At 33.4% G+C, this 14,824-nt stretch overlaps 1 protein-coding gene across 1 annotated transcript in view; it reads left to right on the top strand.

The window, feature by feature from the left end:
• LOC106883548 (vascular endothelial growth factor receptor 2) overlaps window positions 1-14,824 on the top strand; it is a 306,024-nt gene that overhangs the window by 265,288 nt on the left and 25,912 nt on the right. Inside the window, exon 7 of the mRNA XM_052968063.1 lies at window positions 3,124-3,286. Within this exon, the coding sequence (XP_052824023.1) occupies window positions 3,124-3,286 (163 nt within the window). The remainder of the gene's footprint in view (window positions 1-3,123; window positions 3,287-14,824) is intronic.

Below are 14,824 nucleotides of genomic sequence, written 5' to 3' on the forward strand. Positions count from 1 at the left end.
TATATTATATACATATACATATATATATATATATGTATAATATACCTAAAGATTTTTTTAAAATACTGTATAACACACTAATGAATTACATCTCTATATCTATTCTTCTACTCCTCTCTTTCTCTGATACATATATGTGTGTGTGTCTGTGCATTCACGTATATTTACTCATACAGTTGTATGTATGGGTGTTCGCATGTATCTACATCCCCTGTTTTTGTAGAAATTTCAACTTACTTAAATGCAATATCTAAATGCCTTGAGTAAAATCTACTGAAATATTTCTTAATATTCTATAATTGAATATTGCATTTTCTTCTTATTTGTGTGTGTATAGAGTTTCCATAATAAATAGAACTTAAAGATTTACAGAAACAACACACACATATATACATATATATGGTTTTAAATATTTAAACTGCAAGAAAAAAAATAAGGAAATATGTAAAACTTTAGATTCTGAGAAGATAAAATCTAAAATTGTTTGTATCTTGCACAAAGTTGTTGTTGTTGTTGTTGTTGTTGTTGTTGTTGTTATTATTATTATTATTATTATTATTATTATTATTATTATTATTATTATTATTATTATTATTATTATTATTATTATTATTATTATTATTATTATTATTATTATTATTATTATTATTATTATTATTATCATTATCATTATCATTATTATTATCATATGTGATTAGAATGAGAAATACTAAGTAGATATTTAATAACATAGCAGTTTCAAGGAAAGAAGATTTCATCTTTACAATTTTGATATAGTAATCCTTTATCTGTTTAATATGTTTTAAATAAAGCTTTGTTTTTGATATTTGTGTGAGTGGGGCAGTGTCAGAAATGATAGAGTGGAGGGTAAGTTTTTGAAATTAGATATGATTGTATGTTGTAACAAGAAATAGATACTAATATTTTGAACACTAGCTCCTCATCTGGGGCTCAGTTATTGAAATGAGCTCTCTTCATTGCCATCTTATGCTCCTGTCAGTTTCCTTGCACTTAAATTTTAAATTGTGATGTCTGCTTTGGTGCGATTATGTTCTGGGTTCAAATCCTTTTGAGGTCAGCTTTGAATTTTATCTTCCAGGTTTCTTAAAATATGTACTAGTCATGCATTGGTGTTGGTTTCATCAACCATACACCACCTCTACACTGTCTGATCTTAGGTCGATATTAGAAACTGATATTTAGTTACAGTTCTTTTTGTTCTGAGTAAAACATGAAGGTGTTGTACCCAATGACTAATGTAACAGTATAATTGTTGAATACTACAAGGGCAAAGACAAGTTTAGGAAAGCAGTGACCACAAAGGCATCAAACTAATGGGTAAGGTTATAAAAGTAATGGAAAGAGTATTAACAAAATTAATGAAGAGCAGAATCAGCTTAGATATTTGATTGACATCAGAAAGATGTAAATCAGAATTGACCGTAGCAGTATCTGAGCTTAGAACCTAAAGATAATACCATATGGCATTCATATCAGGTATTCCACCAGCTCTAACCATCTCATCACTGTTTTATTAAAGATTGTTGATGTTAGAAATCATTATCATTATCATTATTATTATTATTATTATTATTATTATTATGTAGACACAAGGTCAACAGTTTTAGGGGGCAGATGCTAGTTAATATCATCAACCCCAGAACATGACTAGTACTTTGTTTTATAGACTCAAAATGTAAAGAGCTGGAGCAAATATTGCAAGACTTGCTGTCCAATATCTAATGTTTCTATCTATTCTCTGCTCTATAAAATAATAATAGTTTCAAATTTTGGCACAAGGCCAGCAACTTTAGGGGAAAGAGCATAGTCAATTACATCAACCCTAATAATTAACTTGGAATCTTCGTGGTTTTCATCACTGCATGTCGAAATCTTTAAAAAAATTATTTAATGTATCATATAGATGTGATTTTTGATGCTGAATCCGAATTTATTCACTTATTCCAGAAAAAATTCTGCGAAAATGTTGCAGGTGTTCAAAGTTTGATCATTTACAGCCAATCAGAAAACAGCACATTCGCTGCCTCTTCCATCATCTGTCACATTAGCGAGGAAGTGGGAGGAGGTGCACCAGCATGTCAAAACATTAAACTAGCTACAGTAAACAGTGAAAAGTATAAAAAGATTTGCGAACATATTAAATATCTAAAAGCTTCTAGCAAACCAACAGGAGTTGCTAGAAATAACAGTCAAAACATTAAAATATACACAAGCAAAGTTAACAGTGAAAAACATTAAAAGATTCATGAGCAAATTAAATATTTAAAAGCTACGAGTAAACCAACAGGAGTTGCTAGAAATGACAGTCAAAATCTGGTGGTTACATACCTTGTGTGCATGTACAGCATCTCTGGTTACTATGGAAACAGAGCTCTTCGCCACGGTGATGTGTAAAATATTTGCTTCTGATTGGCTAAAATACCCAAATTTTGCAAATTTTAAAGGCTAATAACTTTTTAATTATAAGTTTATAGGGAAAATGAATTTCATTTTCATAATTAGTATGCAAACCTTAATCCATAAACCAAATTTGAAAACAACAGGAACAAAATTGTAGACTGACAAAAACCACAAAGATCCTTCATTTTATTGACCCTGAAAGAATGACCTCAGCAAGATTTGAACTCAGAATGTAAATGCCAGCGAGCATTTTGTCCAGTAATGATTCTACAAGCTCATTACTTTAATAATAATCCTTTCCACTATAGGTACAAGGCTGAAATTTTGTGGGGAGGGACTAGCTGATGGGTAGAGGGTAACACTGACTTTGACAGCATTTGAACTGAAAGAAATGCTGCTTAACATTTTGTCTGGTGTGTTAATGATTCTGCCAGCTTGCTGCCCTGATAATAATAATAATAATTTCACATTTTGACGCAAGGCCAGAAATTTTGGGATAGATGGTAAGTTGATTACATCAAACCCAGTGTTCAACTGGTACTTGTTTTATGAACCCTGAAAGGATGAAAGTCGACCTTGGCAGAATTTGAATTCAGAACATAAAGATGGGTGAGATGCCGCTAGCTCACCACCTAAATAATAATAATAGAAATAGTCTATGTTATCCTAACCCTTCCTTGTAATTAAATCTTATCATTTCAGGGTGAATATTCTGACAACAGACATGGATGGGAAATACCTCGACGTTTCATAAAATTGCATGAACTCATTGGTAAAGGTGTCTACACTGAAGTATGGAGAGGTAAAATGCAGAAAAATCCTGCCAGAGAAGATATGGTTAGGGTTGCCATTAAACGACTTATGGGTATGTATGTTTTTTCAAATCTAATAGTTATTGTTTTTGTTGTTATTTTTTTAGTTCTTGATCAGTCCTGGTCCAGCTGGCAGAGTAACTCAAATATTCCATATAAGGAATATGAGGTAAACAATTCCATAACAAAAATAATATATAATTACATCTTATCTACCTAAGAAACAGCATATTGTCTACAACATTACTCTAACTTCATGTTTTTCTCCATGTATACCTCTGTAACTCCTATCAGGTAATGATACATATGTAATGGGGAATAAATGATAGCAAATTTTTTTTAGTCTTCTATTTTAATAGATAATTGTTCTGCAAAAAGATTTTCCAGTATTTTCAACTCTCATTTAAAATATACTTTGGAGTACCAGAATATGCAGATGTACTTCTTGAAGATACAGCTTGCATTATAATCCTATCCACATACTGTGTGTGTGTGTGTGTGTGTGTGTAATTATTGTTGACTCCATCCACTTTTCCATGTTCTATGGTTTATGACCATTCTCTTGTAAGACAATGTCTTACTGTTTTGTTATAATTCTTTGTCATCTCTTTGGAGAGATTCAGCATTATTTCCAACATCATCTTTTGACTTTGTAGACATTCCAGCAATACATTTACCATTCCACAGACACAGAAATACTATCAATATATATTTAAACCAATTAAGCTTAATTCTGAAATTTACACAAAATTATCATAATAGTTTTTGATGTTGAACAAGAAAAAATTGAACTTAAATAACATGAAATACAAATTAAGATTATTCAACTTAGATAGATGTATATCAAAGTTGATCATATCATTATTATCACTTGCCCCTTATGTTGGCTGAACAAGCCGGTTCACTTACACTTCTGCTTTCTGTAGTGGGGTCACATTCCGCTGGTAAGGTACTCCATCTGCTGTCAACAGCCGCTGAATGGGAGCCTGGACATTCTGTGGTTGCTGATGCAGAGACATGCACTCAGGTTGTGGCATCTCCAGTGTTTCCTTGACTGTGAGTGGGTGTGGTCACCATTTGTGAGACTCGCTCTTCTACAGCTCATCTCTTTGACTGAGCTACAATCCTGGATTAGGCATAGACAGAGGTGGGGCACTTGGCACCTCAAGTGCTGTCAAGTGCTCACAGCACTCCGCCAGGTGGGCAATGTGGTTGGTGGTAGTTCTACTCTGGCATTCTGTAGAGGGTTAGCAGAGGAAAAGTACAATGATGTTCTTGGGGAAACTGAGCATTGACGAAGATCAACTAACCAGTCTGTTCTGGAGGATTTTCAGGCTGGGCCCTCTGGATAACTTCCAGAAATCCCTCGCCTGGCAGTGCTACCAAAGGGTGCTACCTGTTTGGGATAAACTTTACAGGCACAGAAGTGCCGTCAGCCAAGCCGGCCCGAGGTGCACTCAGTGTGATGAAACCATTCTGCACTCCATCCAGTGCCCAAACATTGCTGACCTGTGGCTTTATGTCGAGCACCTGCTGTTGCATGTAGGACGGATCCAGCTATCAGCTGAATCCATAGTGAAGATTATCCTGCTGCCCTCCTTTGACCAGGAGGGGCAGGCAAGTTTTATTTGTCTGGTGGCTGTAGCAAAAGAGGTAGTGTGGTGGACATGTTTGAAGGGGCTAAAGACAGGCACTTTCCTCTTTGGCCAAGGCCTCATAAATTTTTTCAAGTTTCACTTGAAAAGGAGAGTAAAGGTGCAGAGAGAAGTGTTGGCTTCTAGCAAATTCGTTGAAAGGTGGGTGAATGTTGGAAAAATGGCCAGTGCGAAAGGACCCATTTTGAGCATGTACCTGTGAAAAATAAAAGAAGGGCTCTTGCCTTGTTGGTCAGGCACCCATGGCTTTTGTGTGTGGGGTTTTCCACAAGTAGCTTTAAAGCACCTCCCCCTATTGGGAGTTTTATTTGTTTTTCTTTGTTATTAAATTTAAACATTCTAGAACCCTTTGTATCGTCCTGTTTTGTCAATTCATGTTGCTTTTATTTTAGCCCTTGTGGCCAATAAAAGAATGAATTATTATTTTTATTACTATTATTATTATTGTTGTTGTTGTTAGATAATATAGGCACAGGCATGGTTGCATGGTGAGAAGCTTGCTTCCCAACCGCATGGTTCTAGTTTCAGTCTCGCTGTGTGGCACCATGGTAGATGGTAGATGGAAACTGTAAGAAGCCCGTTATATATATATATGTATTTATGTGTGTGTATGTGTCTTTGTGCCTGTTTGTCCCCCCACCATCGCTTGACAACCGATGGTGGTGTGTTTATGTCCCTGTAACTTAGCAGTTCAACAAAAGAGACCAATAAAATAAGAACTAGACTCATAAAGAATAAGTCCTGGGGTCAATTTCTTCAACTGAAAAACCCTTTAAGTGGGTGCTCCAGCATGGCCACAGTCAAATGAATGAAACATATAAAAGAATAAATTGCATTTCTTCTGTAATTCTCAGGAATTTCAACAGATTGGCCTTGAAAATATACATCAATGTTTATTTGCATGTTAATGTGTATATTGTGTATCTCTGTAAATTTAAGTGAATACATCTGTGTGTCACTGTATATGTGAGATGTATTCATATATATGTGTGTGTGTAACACCCATGTAATTTCATGTTCATTTTTACTGTATGGTATCTTGGAAAAGTGTCATCTACTATAGCTCCTAAAGTGCTATTTACTGTGGCTCCTATAAATGTATGTATGTATATGCATTTGTATGAATGTGTGTGCATGCACAAATGTGCATGAATGATGGTATTGTACACTTGTCACCAGTTGAGTGAAGCAGTGCTGATGTTAACATTTCTTGTTGATATTATGAGCAGTTGCTCTGCGCTTTCAAAGACCTCTGGAATAAAAAAATATTTACTTAAGAACTGGTTAAGGTCAGCAGCAGAAGAGCATACAGTTGTAAAATCCTATTTCAAATAATTACCCCATCTACTACTGTCCAGACCCATGGTAGTATGAGAAAACATGTTAAACAAACCAACAATATATATATATATATATATATATATTGACTTTTCTTTCGCAAAGTCATAGAACTGCTTTGAAATGCTTAGGTTGAACCCGAGGCGCTAGATAGTAAATAATATAATTTAAAGATGAAACAAAAATTAGATAATTATCTTGTATCTATGACATATATTAATACAACAAATGCATTAAGGCATTCAGAACATATTAAAATGTATTATTTAAGAATATAATAGAAATAAGAAATATATGAAATAAGAATATACTTGAAAATATAAACAAGAAAAATTTCAATGTGGAGTGATATAGCGAATATAAGAAAACCATATTAAAAATTAAATATTAAAAGTTAGAAATTACATTGACAGCAGTAAGAAACTTTAATGAGGAGTTTAAAAGTCAGAGAAATATATTTGTTTTAAGAGTTCTAAAAAAAGTATATATAACGTGTTATAATAACAGGTAAGGGGTATTTCTACAGCCGTTTCAGGAGACCATTTGTCCTGGTAAGGTGTTAATTTTATAATTCACATATAGACAATGTATATACATTGTGCTGGTCACCAGTTATAGGGTTAGATGTTGACTTGGTTAGGCATGATGAGAAAGCAGAAATTTGAAGAAATTATAAAAATGTTGTATATTATGAAGTATTCTGGGTAATAATGAAAAGTTAGAATACAAAAATCACTATTTATCATACCGTGTTTTATGGAGCTTCATGAAGATTGAATGAAATTTGTGAGTACATGAATGATTGTATCGGAAAATTTATTTAATATACCCGAATTATACGATCTAAGAATAGTGTAAGATTCCTTAATGCACAAATTACATTTATCCATAATAGCGTTATAGGGAAGGGCATTCACTATTATAGACCACATTTTGAAATTAATATTACTATCTTTTAGATTATGTATATGGGAGGCAAGAGTTGTTGAATTTTTATATTTAATATTGGTAAAAGAATTTAAATAAGTTCTATATCTTGTTTTGAAGTCTATAGTACTACCTATGTAAGTCCCAGCATGGTATTTATCTGATATTATGGCGCATTTATATACCACATTTTTGCGAAGGCAAAATCCTGCAAGGGGACATGAATAAGTATCCCTACAATTGCATATTTTCCCTGTTTTATGGTTGCTATTACCCTTATTTTGCGGGGATGGATTTACTTGATTCAAAACTATTGATATATGAGAAACATTGTTATTTGATATTGAATTATGTGTATTTGATGTTCCGGGTATATTCATATTAGGTACATTCCACAGTATTCCATAAGTTGCAGAGGGGAAAATCAGAAGTGCTTCTCTCATAATAATTTCTTAACATTTTGACATTTTAGTCTATTTGGGTAGTGAAGCTTCTAGTTTTTAGAAAATCACCTGTGTGACTTTTTCATATGATGATCTTCTGATGCTGTAGAACACAAAACATATGCCATTGTGGAGGGGAACAGAAAATTTCCTTTTTCTAAAGCTTTCATTTCATTTTTAAAATTCTATGAATCTTGAAACAATATTACAAAAACTAATTGAATACTGAATTACAATATTTTATCTTTGTTAAAAAAAAAAAGATAACAGAAAGAAATCCCATTCTTTCAAGTTTTCTGTGTGGGACAGCTGCGGAGGGGAAAATGTGTCCACTTCAATAACTTGTTACAAATTAAACATTTATACTGCAAGAGTATCAACAATATACTTCAATTTCCAAATTTGTTTCAACTGTGCAAATTTTTCATAAATTTCCACAAAGTTTGGAGCAAATCTACATTTAGCTTCAAAATTGGAATCTAAAAAAATATACATACAGATGAGCATCAATTAAAAGGAAAATATTATAAATAATTATTTAAGGATACTCAGTCTAAACTTTTTGTGCACATGAAGGAGTTATACTGACCAAATGCATGTGTGACATACTCTAGCTCCTTTTCAGTTTTGTCAAACTTGCTCTAAAAATGCATAGTTATTAAATATAAAAATTATGAATAATTATATATAATAAATATATAATTGTTTACAAAGTCTGACTGTTTACAAAAGTCACTCATCAAAGGGGTATAAGTTTTGTCTTTTAAGTCAGAATATTTTAAAATATCCTTAAAAAACACACTCAGGACAAAGGTCTGTTTGAAAACAAAAAGACACCTGTGTTCTCCAGCTCAACAAATACTTTTATAGTGGCTTTTTGTGAGGAGAGCAAATGCTTTCTTGATGTTTTTCAGCTCAACAACTGTAAAAGACCCAGTGCCAACCAACTGGATAGGATCATAGAACACATTATTTGTATAAGTGTAAATATAATCTCTTCTGGGCCAGTTAAAGGTGTTGATACCAGCACCAACATTATCTATGAAGAAACTTGAACTAGAAACATGTTCTAAGGCCCTGCCAATGTAGAACTGGTGAAGATAGTCAACATCATAGTACTACTCCTCATGCACTGTTGGGAGAACCTGGTTCTACAGGAACTGCTGGTATTGTTGGGTTTGATCTAGTTTGCTCAATTGTTATTTACAAAGTGAGTTCTGTGCATGGTTCTTGGACTTTGAATTGGGAATTTTTGGCAGTGATGATTGAGCCAGCATTGACTTTTGAAACAAAGTGGATGGCATGAGTATTTGGGATTCACCTGCAATCAGTCCATCTTTGCTCCAACTTCTTTGAGTGGCTGTTAATAGAGGATTGTGGAACAAAAAGCATATGAATTTTTTTGCACACTTTCTTGGTCGCACAATAGAACTCTTTTGCATTTGTCACAACTTCTTTATTTTCCAAAACAGATTGCCAAACTACACACTTGACTTCACAACCAGCATCATCCACACGTCCCTTTCCATGTGTACTCTCAAAAAATGACCATGAAGCTTCTGCACCAAAGTCATGTTCATGATATAGCAAGTTTACCAGGGTGTACTTCCCAGCACCATCACTCCAGTAGTGTATTTTGGAGGCCAGGGTTAACTGCTTAGCCTCATTGATAATGGCTGTGTTGAAAGCATAGACACTGCACTTTCCGTGCTTCATTTCATCAGAAACAACTACATATGATGCATGCTCAAGTTCACCTTCTTCATCCACAGTAGTGAAGAGAGTGACCGTGTCATTGGACCAGTGAGCTGCCATCATTTCTTTCTGGTGCTTCAGTTGAAAATTTTCTGTAAAATCTTCTTAAATGATCACTTCACCAGTTTTCAGGTTTTCTTTCAGGAACTTGAGCTCTGCAAACTGCCGCTTAATATTGTAAATGTGTCTGCTGAATGACTGTAGTTGCTCTCCAAGATCTTCTTTTGCCTCAGCAATTGTGCATTCCAGCAACAGCTTTCTCGCTTATCTTTGTCAGTCATCCACTGATAATAAGGTACCATGGAATCTTCATTAATATCAGCAAACACTTCATCTACTGGCTCACTAAATCCACATTTCAGATATTCTCTATCTACACAACATATCTGCTCAATACTGCAGACTGTTTGCATTAGAACTTCACACTTTTTCTACAACAAAATTTCTCCTCTGCAACAAAAAAATACTTATGTACCTTGGACAGAACAAATAAAAACATCAGGCCATTTTGAAAACATTATTCTGTAGCTCTGGCCTAAAAACAAAGGTTCTGAAATGCAAGTTCTGAATTGGCCATTTGTGCAAGAACTAACTAGGCTTAAAGATTTTTAAATGTTGCAGAGAGGAAAATCATTTATTGGACAAGTAACACTGCTGTTTCTCTGAAGCAGATTTAGGTTTTCAATATTACTGCATATTTGTTCCCTTGAGGAATCCATGCCCCAGTACTTTTAACCAGTTAAAGATTTTTTTTATTTCTTTCTTGCAAAAAGAAACATTTTCCCCTCCGCAACAGCCAGAATTAGAAATTATGAAAATTATGATAATTTATGCATAAGCAACAGTAAACTGAGAATCATTTTTCCCATTTTCCCAAACTATGACTATTAAGCAAAAAATTAATAAGAAATTTTTTCCAAATAAACAAACTTTATTTTTGATTTTTGTGTGAGCAAAATACTGTGGAATGGCCCATTGTTATTCATATTTATATTGGGTTTCTTATCAGTGTTTAAAGTTTTAATTTTTTGACATTGGATTTCACTATTATTTATGGATGCAATAATTGATCCCAAATTTGGCATTGTGGAGTAAGACAATTTTATAGAAGATTTGTTATATATTGGATAATATTTAGGATGCTTTGGAAAATTATATCTTAGGATTTTGAAGAATAACTTAGGTAAGTTTTTAACACCAAGGGAGAAGGGTGGGGCAAACCAAATTACTTTGTACTTTCTAGATTTAGATTGTTTAGACATATTAAGCTGTTCATGAGTAAAGGATTTGCATTTATTGTTGGGTCCTATTTTATTAGATTTAATATAATTACCTAAAGGCTCAATTTTACTTATACTTTCCAGTGAGGCATCCATTTGAGTTGATTCAAAGTTAGAATTAGAGTTTTGTCTTAAGTTTAGTATCAGGTATATAATAAATTTGGTTGCTAAAGCTGCATAATTTTAAGGTTTGATTATAGATATGTGCGTGTGCATTGAATATTTCCTTACTAGCTGAAAGATTGGAAATCCTTATTGATATAGTCGTGACTAAACTGTTAATGGCAGATTTAGAATGATTTGAGGAGACGTTAATATATTATATCATTTGATTGGGTTTACGGTATGGGTAATAAAGTTTAATTTTAAGATTTAATGTAACGACTTTAGTATTTGTATCATATACTATATTAAGATTAAAGAATTCTAAGAGGAATCTTCTTAAGGATTTCTTAATCTCTTCTACCCCTTGTTTAGATAATCCGTTGTTAGCAAAGTGCACGTCATCCTTATAGAGACCACCAGATATATTAGGGAAACTATTTTTAATTTGAAACAAGAGATACAAGCCTACTAAATCAGTCAGCTGAGCTAAATCTGATGACACCATAGTTATGTCAAAGCAATCTATTGAATCAGATCTAATCCAATTATGTCCATTAAAATTAATCAAGGTCTTTCTTGCAGCTAATATTATATCTGTATCTGATCTAGAGATGTTAATGAAGTTGCAGGCGAATATTAATGACTTATCTAAAAGGATAGGTGAAATGGACACATAATAGTTAGAGATGTCAAATTGTATGAAATGAGTGTGTTCTTTATCCATAATGGAATTAAACCATGTAATTACATCTCCCTTCGAATTCCATAGGAGAAGATCAACTTTGCTTTTGACTTGAGGTAGAATTCTATCTATTATACATTTACTAATTTTTTCCAAGTCTGATTTTGTTGAGCATATGAGTCTGATGGATGGTTTTGATTTAAAATCAGGTTTATGATCCTTTAGATTGCAATGGAGAGTTCTTGGAATATATGGTTGAGTTCTGTCTAATAAGTTCAAATTTGATATCAGATTGTAATGTAGAAATATCTCTTACCTGTTATTATAACCCGTTATATATATATTTTTTAGAACTCTTAAAACAGATATATTTCTCTGACTTTTAAATTCCTCATTAAGGTTTCTTACTGCCATTAATGTAATTTGTAACTTTTAATAATTAATTTTTAATTTCAATTTTTAATATGGTTTTCTTATATTCGCTATATCACTCCACATATTGAATTTTTCTTGGTGATATTTACATGCATATTCTTATTTTATATATTTCTTATTTCTATTATATTCTTCAATAATACTTTTAATATGTTCTAAATGCCTTAACGACTGGCACCCACTACACTCTCAGAGTGGTTGGCATTAGGAAGGGCATCCAGCTGTAGAAACTCTGCCAAATATATATATATATATATATATATTTAGTGTGTGTATGCATGTCTGGAAGAATATCACCTAGTCATTGGAGTGCTGGGCTCACAACCATAAGGTAATGTGTTCAATTCCCAGATCAGGCAGCACATTGTGTCCTTGAGCAATGCACATCATTATGTGTTTACTCAATTAAAAATAAGTACCAGCTAACTGTTGGTTCATCCCTTTCATCCTTCACCTGTCACATCTTTGATGTTCCATTGGGTTAGGGGTGGGCATTTCAAATGTTACAGGTTGTCCTTCTCTATTTGCAACCCCTCTCCCTACACACCCACTTCCTCTTTCTATCTACTTGACCCCTAATTCTCATTCATTATTCCACCTACCAAAAAATGACATTCTAAATAAAGAGCTAGAAATAGGGGTGCAAAATGACAAAGATGGTGTCAGTACTGGTGTTATCACCATAAGTCATAATTTTTCATCCATTTTCTATGTTGGGATAGGATACAGAGTGCTGAGGTGACATGATGTGCTAGGGTAGCAGTTTTCAGTAGCAAATTTCTGAGGTACCAGGTTGATGAAAAGGAAATTTTTTCATCACTTGTTATTTCTTTTGAGTGTGTGTGCCATTGGGTTGTTTTTCTTTCATTCTTTCTGCCCTTTTTAATATATCTAATTTGATTTGTGCCAAGAAATTCACCAACCAGATTCTTGCCACCCCTATGTGGATTCAATCTGCAAGGTTTGTAACAAGTCAACATTTGAAATGTCTGCCAAAACACATTGAAATTTTTTATTTATTTATTCGTTTTTGTTTGTTTAGAATTTAGTGTTTGGAATATTGCTTGTTAATCTAATAAGAAACTGTTGAAATATTCTTTCACAAAATTTAATTAACACCTTCACTGACGAGATATGAGTAGCTAGCTAACTTCTGCTTCTTTTAATAGAGTTACATAACATTAATAATAATAATAATGATGATGATGATAATGATGATGATGATGATGATAATAATAATAATCATAATAATAATAATAATAATAGAGAAAGTGAAAGAAATAATGAAAATGATAAACACTGCAGAAACCCAAGTAAATAAAACTGATGGAGGTGTGTGTGCTTTGTTATACTGTGAAAGATGGCAACTACAAAATGACAACTGAATTATCATCATCATCATCATCATCATCATCATCATCATCATCATCATCATCATCATCATCATCATCATCATCATCATCATCATCATCATCATCATCATCATCATCATCATCATCATCATCATCATCATCATCATCATCATCATCATCATCATCATCATCATCATCATCATCATCATCATCATCATCATCATCATCATCATCATCATCCTTATTATTATTATTATTATTATTATTATTATCATCATTATTATTATTGGTGTTATTTTTCCATCTGTTTTTATTCTCTTAATCTATTATTGATGATTTTTTTATCAATAAATAATTTTTTTCAATAAAGTTTTTTTTTTCCTTACATTTTCATTCTTTTATAAAGAAATTAATGTACAAAATTCTCATTTTCTTTTATTTTTATTGACATTGTTTAACTCTTGGTCAGCACTGATCCAGCACACCCCTGATCAAAGACAATCCTACCATAACCTTCCTGTCACTTTGTACATCAAAGACAACATCGTCCAGCATGGTGTCATTCTTTTTTACAGACAATAGGATGGGATTTGAAAGAGATTTTATTGTTATTTCTAGCAGAAAAAGCTCCCTTCTTGTTGTTGTTTTGTATATGGAGGTCATTTAGATATTGACATGTAGTAGAGGGATTGCTCCATCTGGCCTGTGAAACCAATAGTGAGTTTCTTTGATATGGTTGCATGATTAAGAAGCTTGCTTTCCAACCATGTGCTCCTGTGTTCAGTCCCACTGTGCAGCACCTTTGGCAAGTGTCTTCTACCATAGCCCTGAAGTAAAAAGCACTCAGCACACTCTCTTAAGTGGTTGGCATTATGAAGACCATCCAGCCATAGAAACCATGTCACAACAAACAGTTGGAATTTGGACAGCTTCATGTCAAGCTGTCCAACCCATGTCAGCATGGAAAGTGGACATTAAACAATGATGATGTATATGTGTGTGTGTGTATGTATATATATATATATATATATATATATACACACAGCTACACAAAAGACCACCACTTCTGTTACCATAGCTGCTGAATTCTTCCTACAACATTAAAAGACACAAAGATCACTCACACATACACATATAAACAGTTAATACCACATGCAACACACACACACACATACAGTTACCACCACCCACATACACACACACACTCAGTTACTTCCACACACACACATGCTATTATACACACGCATGTGTGCGCGCATGCACACATACCCACACCTACACACAGGTACCACCTTTTTTACACTTTCCTGTCTTAGAAAGAACTTTTTCTTTGTCCATTGCCTTCTGGTCATTTCAAAATGTAACAACATGTGGATTGTTCACGATTTCTTTTCCTCCATCTTCCTTTTCTCTCAGATTTTCCTGTCTCTCATGTTTCTGAAGAAGATCTTTGCTCAAAGCAAAAAACACCCTTTCTTTCTTTCCCTGAGCATCTTTTAATACTTTGCATGTATCACATCCTCATGTTGTTTTTTCCTGTGTTTTTTCTTCATTTTTTTGGATTAACTATGTGTGTGTGTGTGTGTGTGCGCGTGCGTGTGTGTGTGCGTGTGTGTGTG

Source organism: Octopus bimaculoides, chromosome 5 (genome assembly GCF_001194135.2).
Source record: "Octopus bimaculoides isolate UCB-OBI-ISO-001 chromosome 5, ASM119413v2, whole genome shotgun sequence".
NCBI lineage: Eukaryota > Metazoa > Mollusca > Cephalopoda > Octopoda > Octopodidae > Octopus > Octopus bimaculoides.